Source organism: Thalassophryne amazonica, chromosome 2 (assembly GCF_902500255.1).
Source record: "Thalassophryne amazonica chromosome 2, fThaAma1.1, whole genome shotgun sequence".
Lineage (NCBI taxonomy): Eukaryota > Metazoa > Chordata > Actinopteri > Batrachoidiformes > Batrachoididae > Thalassophryne > Thalassophryne amazonica.
Genome location: NC_047104.1, coordinates 103,167,977 through 103,177,912, shown reverse-complemented (window position 1 = coordinate 103,177,912; position 9,936 = coordinate 103,167,977). Strand labels below are relative to the sequence as shown.

General features: G+C 39.8%; 1 protein-coding gene across 1 annotated transcript in view; it reads left to right on the top strand.

Annotated features, from left to right (window-relative positions):
* ipo7 (importin 7) overlaps positions 1–1,258 on the top strand; it is a 67,242-nt gene extending 65,984 nt beyond the window's left edge. Inside the window, exon 25 of the mRNA XM_034190903.1 lies at positions 164–1,258. Within this exon, the coding sequence (XP_034046794.1) occupies positions 164–261 (98 nt within the window). The 3' untranslated portion in view covers positions 262–1,258. The remainder of the gene's footprint in view (positions 1–163) is intronic.
* Positions 1,259–9,936: the final 8,678 nt, after the last annotated feature.

Sequence of the window (9,936 nt, the reverse complement as noted above, 5' to 3'; positions counted from 1 at the left end):
CGCAGTAACATTTTTGAACCATTTGATTTACTATTTCATAGATGTAAAATATTTTGTTCGAGGTGTTTTGCCTTTTTGTGCTGACAAGTTCTACTACCCGCAGCAGAATCAACTAGAAACATTTTGTGATTTTTAGTTACTACTGCTTATTGTCTTCTTGCAGAATCAAAGATGATCGAGAAACACGGAGGATACAAGTTCAACGCACCAGTCGTGCCAACTACTTTCAACTTTGGAGGCACTGCTCCAGGAATGAATTGAGTCATCTGTTGTACTTTTTTATTACTCTGTGACTGATTGTAGTGAAGTGGAAAAAAAAGCTTGTGTTGTTCCCTTAAGTAGTGGTTCCAGAACTGGTTTTTCTCAGTCATTCTTCAAGTCTATGAAATGGGGTAAATGCACTAGAAGACGTGGGACAGCAAGCAAAAGCAACCAATGGCTGGAGAAAATACCAACAAATTGAGCTCGATACGAGAAGAAACTGAACAACATTGTCTTCTGGAGTCAAATGTGGAGGATATGATTGATATAATATGAACTTATTTTTTATGTTTGCTTGTTTTTTGTTTTTTCTTTACCCACTTGAACAAATTGGGGGCTTAACAATTTAAATGATTGGACTAAATATTTCATTATCACTATTCAGGCCACATGGTTGTAATAGGCTTATGCCTTTGGTATTGGTGATGTTACTTCTGCATAAACAATAGTGTTTATGTACATAATAGCCAAGGTTAATGATTTTATAGGTAGCCTTGGGGAAGAACAAAATGAAGAGGGAAAAAAAATAGAACCTGAGGTGTTTGTCAGGGGTCAACAGCTGTATTCATATGTAGCATATTGGATACTTCATTGCGCTCTGTGATGCCTGATCTCTGTAAATTAATGACTAGCACTTTCATATTGTTCGGGTCTTCTAGCCTTCTGTATCAGACTGCAAAATTTTTTTTAAAGAATTGAGGACTATTTAAAAGTGAAAACAGCTGTTACTTTGTCAGCAGCATCTGTAATGGCTGATTGTCACGTGTCTGGTCACAGAATGGATAGTGGGCAGCTCTTGACTAAGACTTTCAGGAAAAAGGAAAATGCTCTCCGTACTCCGTGTGGCTATAGAACATGTTTAAGAGTGCAGAAAGAGTTGGATCCATCGTGGAAGCATGTACAATTTACACTTGTGAAGGTCTCAGGCTTTTGGTTGGTGTATGGATGAGCCATCTATATATTCAACAGTGTATTAAAAAAAAAAAAGCTAAGGGAATTCATGCCCATGACTGTTTTACTTATGCAAACATCCATGTCCAAACTATATCTACATTTGTTCAATGATTTTCTTTAAAAAGTGTTGAAACCCAAATATTCATTTAATCTAAGAGGCAAATTCTTGACAACTTATCACGCAGAATAACTGCTGTTACTTGATTGCTTCAGATTAAATATGTCAGATATGCAGCAATATCATAGAATTCTATTTCTGACAGAATAACTCAGACTACTCTGATTTCTGTGATCATGGTAAACTAAACTCAAATCATCAAAGCTGTGCAGCCTTTCAAATTTCACAAAACTGCAGCTCAGTTCAATGGGAACATATTTACCGGGGGGGGGGATTCCAGAGCGAACATTTTCTTCCTACGCCTGTTACAGGAGGCAGCTCGTGTGCGGTTTCCTTTGATCTGTCACACTTGCATGAGGAGAGCCCGGGATGTGCACGCTAACATCCGTAAGATGTCTTGTAAATTACTTCAGCGGCGTTACCTATGTTCAAAAACAGCATTTTTACATTTAGAAGTGTTTGTTTCTCACCTGCTTTTACAAAATTTGAGCATTTTTGTCCATTTTGTTGGAGTGAGCAGCCAGCTGATGTCACACTGCCTTTCTTCAGTTGACATTTGTGGTGTCCCTCCCAGCAAACTGCATGCATATGGGGGAAGTTCCCACGTGATCTGACGTTACTACCAAATGTATGTCCTGGCTGTCTGATCACTTAAAATTCTCCCCATCAGGTAGAAATTCTAAATTGTTTCCGGATTGAATTTTGATCGTATTTGCAATATATTATGAATGCCTTATTTAAATGTTAATAAAATTGTAGTGATACCAAAGAAAAGTCTATCACTTAAAGTTTTAATTTATCGAATTGTATAGTTAATCTTTTAACAACCAAATAAATCATCTCTTATGCAGCACACAAGTTGGGGTAGAATAAAAGATGTTCTTAAGTAGGTATGGGTATCGAGAGCCGGTTCCTTTCGGGTATCATTAAGAAATGATTCGATCCACCGACATCAATAAGCTTTATGCTTAACAATTCCCTTATCGGTCCTTCAGAGTGGCTATTGTTTTGGGGGGTGTTTATCAGGAAAATGATAATTTCTCTACATTGATTACAGACCTGCAGCAGGTCTTGGGTTTCAGCTTTTTGTGTTTTTCAGCACTTTCAGCCTTGAATGTCAATTGTGAGTCACTCCTCTGTTCTGTTCACACAGCTCCAAATGCTGCGCGTCTCTCTGCCGAGTCAAGTTAGAATGATAGAGTCCAGTCGGAATTAATAAATTTAAAGCGAAACACCGTTTAAATCAAATGACACCTTTCCAAACATTGTAATACAAACTGCAATCACTCAAAATGCTTTTTCCTCCCAAAACAAGACATCTTGCGCTGATGTGCAGCAGCTGGCTGAGCTCAGCTCAGAGGTATGGAGAGACATTCATGCCAAAATGTCTGAAAGGAAATGCTTTTGACAAAAACTACAGATTTAATGTCCAGAGATCAAGGATCCAGTGCCCAATTTAAAATGCTGACAGAGAAAACCTGTAAAGCCTACTTTTAGTACACAGAAAATTCACAAGAGGTATCGATAAGGAACTGGATCGATAAGTGGAATCGATAATGGCATCGATATCGATAAAATCTTATCAATACCCATCCCTATTCTTAAGTATACCTTGAAGTAAGGGTGAACTTGGAAAAAGTGTAAAGAGGAATGCACAGTAAGGCTGAGTGAACATACAGCATGGCCTAAAAGCAGCCATGATCACACAGGAGTAGTCATTCAGTAGATGTGACAGATCTGTCTTCAGGTGGCCTTCATACAGCTGCTAATGCTTTTATCTCCAAAGTTATGGACGTTCTGATGGCTTGAGAATTGATGGTGTTTTGAGCCTGACCCAGAAAAATTAGGAGATGGTTCTCTGTCTTTTGCATTCTGAGAAACCAACATTTCTCAACATTGCACAGAATGAGTAAAAATTTCACACATTCTGGAGAAATATACACACACATCCGAGAACAGGACAAAAATAAGGGAAAAAAGTCACTTTTCCAACATTCTGTCCTTTCAGTTACACTTTTCTGCAGGCTTCACGGTTTTGGTTTTCTGAATAATTTCCATTTCTCACACCCAATAAAAGGCAAAAATCAATTAAAACTGTATGCACACCTGCAAGCAAAGTTGTCTTTTGAAATCACAATTGTGCACATTGCCTCATATCCCACATTCTGCATGGTCACATTCAACCACAAATGGTCAGTGCAAATCATCTCATGAACATTCAAGCATGCACATAAAAGCCTGAATTGTGTGCTTATGGCAACCAAGAAGAGCTGGAGGAGAAAAAAAAAAATCCTGAAACAAATCAAGGTGCTTGTTTGTGGTCACAGCTGGAATATGGCAAAAATAAAATGAATGTGAGTGAGTACCCACATTAGGTGCAGAGGGTGAGTCCACAAGTAATTTTGAACCCAACCATTTGTATCAACTATTAACTTGTGGTGCTGCATGTTTCTTCTTAATTTTGACATCACAAACACTTAGGGACATAACTTTAACAAGCTCACCACAAGAGCCAGATTGAATTTATCCAAGTAACAATATCTTGATAATTGTTTATCCCAGAATCATTTGTGCTGTTGTGATATAATTACGCTACTGTTTTAATTAAAATGAAATCTAATAAAATTAACAAAAAATAATGCAAGACAGTTTTCAATATGAATTTGCATGTAGGAAATTATTTATATTTAATAACTAAGCAGTCTGGAATAATTATGGCTCATTATCACAAGTGGAATTGATTGTGTATGTTATGACACTCGCATGGTATTGTGTGTAATGCTGCCACTCACATATTAACCCTTCAAAATGCTCATACACATGGATCACAGTTTACATAAATATGTGAACATTATGCCCACTTTGTTTTTAGAAATGTCAAGTCTGGGAGTATGGGGTGTTGCGATTTGCCCAACTGAGTCTCATGTTTTTGTTTTTGGTTTTTTTTTTTTTTTGTGCTCCCATCACAAAATGATTCAGATTTTCGTGGCGTGTTTTTTTTTTTAACTCAATTACTAACCCAACCCCTAACATTAACCATAATCTAACCCTAGTCCTTCCCCCAACCCTAACCACCATCTCACCATGTCATTTAGGTCCTTCAAACTTTTTTTTTTTTTTTTGCCTTTCAGCTTCTGGGGACGCTCCACCCTACAGACCTCCCTAATTACAGTCCTCTTAACCCTCTGCCACTTTAAGCATTTTTTAAATGATGTAAATTAATATTCAAAGTTTTCAGCTAGTTGACAGTAGGGGTGTACAATATGGCCAATTTATCTTATCTCAATATTGTCATATCAATGTGATATACAATATGACTATGATTTCATACAAAGTGCAGCAATTTGTTAAATAGCAAGTGTTCCAATACTTTTGGAGGGCACTGTATCCTAACCTTAAAAATTTGTTTATGCCATTTCAAATACAAGAAATACAAAAAATATGAATAAAAATTTCTAAAATGTTCTTCCTCAAACTGAAAGCAAATCTCTAAAACATAATAATACCTGTAAATAATAATCAGTTTTATTGCCAGTTTTCTTCAGACAAGTCAGGGGATGGAAACATGAACATTTCCAAGTAACTGAATATGTCTTGGACTTTATTTACATCAATTACGAAGAAATACAAAAGTTTCTTTCACCAAAACATCAAATCTAGGCTTGCATCTCAGATGTACTTTCTGGAAAATTTTAGCTGAATGTTCAGGTCTTTTTAAGAAAATCCTCCTCTACACCACTTCATCAGGAACCTGTATTTTATATTTTTAATTAATTTATATCAAGTTGTAGACATTCGCTTTCAGTTTGAGTTTAAGGAAGATAACTTTAGATTTATTTTATTTGTATTTGAAATGGCATAAACAAGTTAAAATGTGTGAAATACCAAGTGTCCCAATACTTTTGAGTACAGTTGAGAAACTGGAATGTGTATTTTTAAGTGAAATGCATCATCTTGGTGTCACTCAGCAAAATTAAGAGGTTATTTAAGTACGTCAGACAGCAAAATTAAGAGGTTATTTAATCAACAGTTGCCTGCTCGTTTAAAAAAAATCAATGGAGACACACGCATATATAAGACAACCTGAATTAAAGGAGAAATACCGCTTTTAACAACCTGGACCTCATTTCTGGCATATAATATGGTTGTTTACTCACCAGTATAACTTTGGTGTCATTATTAGTCCATGGTTCAAACAACATGTTCAGTTCAAGTCTGAGGCAAACACTTTTTTTCTTCTACTAAGGTGGATTAGAACTTTTTGTGATACACAATACCAACTAGTGGAATTTTACTTGCACTTGGCATTACTTGGCTTCGAACCAGGAAACTGTTTTAGTTAGCTCATTGGTTGTTGATACACTTCCTGCAAGTGGCATCTCCTAGGCTACGTTGATCAATGAATGAATTTTTGTGTGATGTTCTTGAAATATTAGTGCATTAAATTTTATTTGCTAAAATTTCTCCCATTCATACGATGAGTTGATACCTGGAAAGGGAACACAGTCATTAACTGAAGATATTTCCATGAACAGAATGCAGTTGTCAAATACACAGTGCATATGGAAAGTATCCTCAGTGTTTCACTTTTTCCACATTTTATGTCACAGCCTTATTCTAAAATGGAGCAAATTAATTTTTCCCTCTAAATTCTATTCACAACATCCCATAATGACATGAAAAAAGTTTTTTTTTTTTGTTTAATTTTTGCAAATTTATTAAAAATAAAAAACTAAGAAATAATGTGTACATTAATATTCACACCCTTTGCTCAATACTTTGTTGATGTACCTTTGGCAGCAATTACAGCATCAAGTCTTCTTGAATATGATGGCATAAGCTTGGTGCACCTATCTTTGGGCAGTTTGCTCATTCCTCTTTGCAGCACGTCTCAAGCTCCATCAGGTTGGATGGGGAGCGTCGGTGCACAGCCATTTTCCGATTGCTCAAGGGATGTTCAGTCGGATTCAGGTCTGGGCTCTGGCTGGGCCACTCAAGGATATTCACAGTTGTCCTGAAGCCACTCCTTTGATATCTTAGCTGTGTGCTTAGGGTAATTGTCCTGCTGAAAGATGAACCGTCCCCCAGTCTGATTTCAAGAGTGCTCTGGAGCAGGTTTTCATCCAGGATGTCTCCATCCATTCATTGTTGCATACATCTTTCCCTCAATCCTGACTTGTCACTGTAGGGATGGTGCCTGGTTTCCACCAAACGTGATGCCTGGCATTCACACCAAAGAGTTCAATCTTTGTCCCCTCAGACCAGAGGATTTTGTTTCTCATGGACTGAGAGTCCTTCTGGTGCCTTTTGGCAAACCCCAGGTGGGCTGCCATGTGCCTTTTACTAAGGAGTGGCTTCCGTCTGTTAACTCTACCATACAGGCCTGATTGGTGGATTGCTACAGAGATGGTTGTCCTTCTGGAAGGTTCTCCTGTCTCCACAGAGGAATGCAGGAGCTCTGACAGAGTGACCTTCGGGTTCTTGGTCTTTTCCCTGACGAAGGCTCTTCTCCCCTGATCGCTCAGTTTAGATGGGCATCTAGCTTTTGGAAGATTCCTGGTGGATCTGAACTTCTTCCATTTACAGATGATGGAGGCCACTGTGCTCATTGGGACCTTCAAAAGAGCAGAAATTTTTCCGTACCCTTCCCCAGATTTGTGCCTCGAGACAATCCTGTCATGGACGTCTACAGACAATTCCTTTGGCTTCATGCTTGGTTTGTGCTCTGACATAAGCTGTCAACTGTCCGTGTCCTGCTCTACAGCTATTGCTCCACGTGCCGAGCTTGGATGCTGTGCTGTGAGTGTCTGTGTTCCTGTTGCACTGTTGTTCTAAACGTGCATGCAGCTCGCATATTCTCTGACTTGCCTGCTGGTTGTGTTTTTTGCTCTTTTCCTGCAGCAGTTTTCACAGGCTGTACTTGCCCGTTGCTCTGTGAGTGCCTTTCCAAAGTAGCTCACAGCTACTTTGCCATTTGGTGGTTTACAGTTATAACACGCAAGTGTCCGTTTGTGGGGCTGTGAGTGCTACTGCTCACTACTGTTCTTTACAATTAACACCTGGGTGTGATGTCTGTCACAGTGGACATGCACCTAAGATGAAAATTTCAGAACCCTCCATGATTTGTAAGTGGGAGAACTTGCAAAATCGCAGGGTGCTCACATACTTATTTTCCTCACTGTACATATCTTCAAACATTGTTTGACAGCAGTCTTTCTGTTTCTACAATTAAAGTTTATGTTGCTGCTGTCTGCTCGCCACATAATGGCAGATGGTCGATCAATGGGGGTCACACCCCTGACATGTTGCTTTTTAAGAGGTGCTCTTCGCCTTCGGCTTCCGAGGATTGCCCATGTCCCATCCTGGGATCTTCCATTGGTACTTGAGGGCTTATGATCTTCACCGTTTGAGCCACTGGGCGCCAGTGACCTCAGATGGTTGTCTATTAAGATTGCATTCCTCCTTGCTATTTCATCTGCAAAGTGCGTTGGCGAGCTCCATGCCTTGTCAATGAGTTGAAAGATTTGCTTGACATTTTGTGCCAAAGACTAACTACACCGCCAAACATTTTAAACTCCACACCAGAAAGCAAAAGACAGATGAATCAATCAGTGATTTTTTTTTTTTTTTTTTTTTTTGGCAAGTTTGTGAAAATTGGCAACACATTCAACAGTTCCAAATTGACTCATGTCAATTTGGAACTTTTTGGAATGATGCTTTAAGAGATAAATTTGTTTGTGGTGTGAGAAGTGAAAAATTACGTGAACGTTTGTTATGTGCTGCTCAAGGTAAAGCCTTATCCCTTACCGAACGAAGCTCATGAAATAAGCTTGACTTTTGCGATGTCGGAGCTAAATGTAGTGAATTTTAGAAAGAGAACTGGCAAAACTAACGCTGTTTTTAAAAAAAGTAAAACAGAGCCAGTCATGTTTCAGATGTCAAAGAAGAGGACATACTGTCGTTTTAAGAATGTACAGTCCCTAAACTGCTTGAAAAAAAATGGCCACATTGAACGTGCATGCTATAAACGGCAAGCAGAAACAGCGGGAACTTCAGCGAAGAAGAAGGGAGGAGTCAGACAGCTGAACGCCAATCATCTAATGTGGATGGAGTGAGGTGAAGGAGGCATGGAGCAGATGACAGGACCTGCCCAGATTGACAGCTCACCAGAGGACGGGTCCGTGTGTGACAGCCCACGAAGGGAGGGTTGCTTTACCCTTTTTCAGCAGATGACTACGCTGGAGAGAGGAGGCGTCACTTCAAAACTGCAACAAGAGGAAGGAAAAGTGACACCCAGCGTGACGCGAGCTGCTGACGCAATGAGAGTACATCAAAAACTTCCCATCTTCACAGAAGAGGGCGCCAGAACGCCATATTAATTTTCCGAACGGTGTCCACCTGGAGGTCTCTCACAGTTTCTGGGAAAAAATTGATGCAGCAAAGCTCCAAATCGTTCAGACATTTATTCGCAATAAAAAAATCAGACGAGAGGGGTGGACCACTGCTCACACAAAGCCTGCTCACAGGCGAATGACGCAACCGACAGGCGTGAAAAAATTCACACATGCGCACGAAGGTTCAAGCTTGTCTGATGCAATCACACGTGATTCATATCCATATGGTTTTTGAAAAAAAAAAATAAAAAGGTCCGATACTTTTCTAACAGACCTCATATGTATATACGAGGGCTGTCAATAAAGTAACGGTCCTTTTTATTTTTTTCAAAAACTATATGGATTTCATTCATATGTTTTTACGTCAGACATGCTTGAACCCTCGTGCGCATGCGTGAGTTTTTCCACGCCTGTCGGTGACATCATTCGCCTGTGAGCACTCCTTGTGGGAGGAGTCGTCCAGCCCCTCGTCGGAATTCCTTTGTCTGAGAAGTTGCTGAGAGACTGGCGCTTTGTTTGATCAAAATTTTTCTAAACCTGTGAGACACATCGAAGTGGACACGGTTCGAAAAATTAAGATGGTTTTCAGTGAAAATTTTAACGGCTGATGAGAGATTTTGAGGTGATTCTGTCGCTTTAAGGACTTCCCACGGTGCGAGACGTCGCTCAGCGCTCTCAGCCGCTGTCGTCAGCCTGTTCAAGCTGAAAACCTCCACATTTCAGGCTCTATTGATCCAGGACCGTCGTGAGGATAACAGAGAAAGTTTCAGAAGAAGTCGGTTTCAGAATTTTATCCGGATATTCCACTGTTAAAGGAGATTTTTTTAATGAAAGACGTGCGGACGGATCCGCGCGTCGGGACGCAGCCGACGCGGTGCGGCCGGCACAGGAAAAACACCTCCGTGTTGATAACCATTTGTAAAATCCAGGCGGCTTTTGATGGCTTTCAGTGGAGTGAGTAATGAGAAATTGTTTAACAGGCAGGACAATGTTCCAACTTGTCCTTAAGGCTTTCAACGGAGGTGTTTTTCCTGTGCGGAGCGTCACGGCGGGCTGCGTCCCGACGCGCGGACCTGTCCGCACGTCTTTCATTAAAAAAATCTCCTTTAACAGTGGAATATCCGGAATAAAATGCTGAAACCGACTTCTTCTGAAACTTCTCTGTTCTCTCACGACGTCCTGGATCAATAGAACCTGAATGTGGAGGTT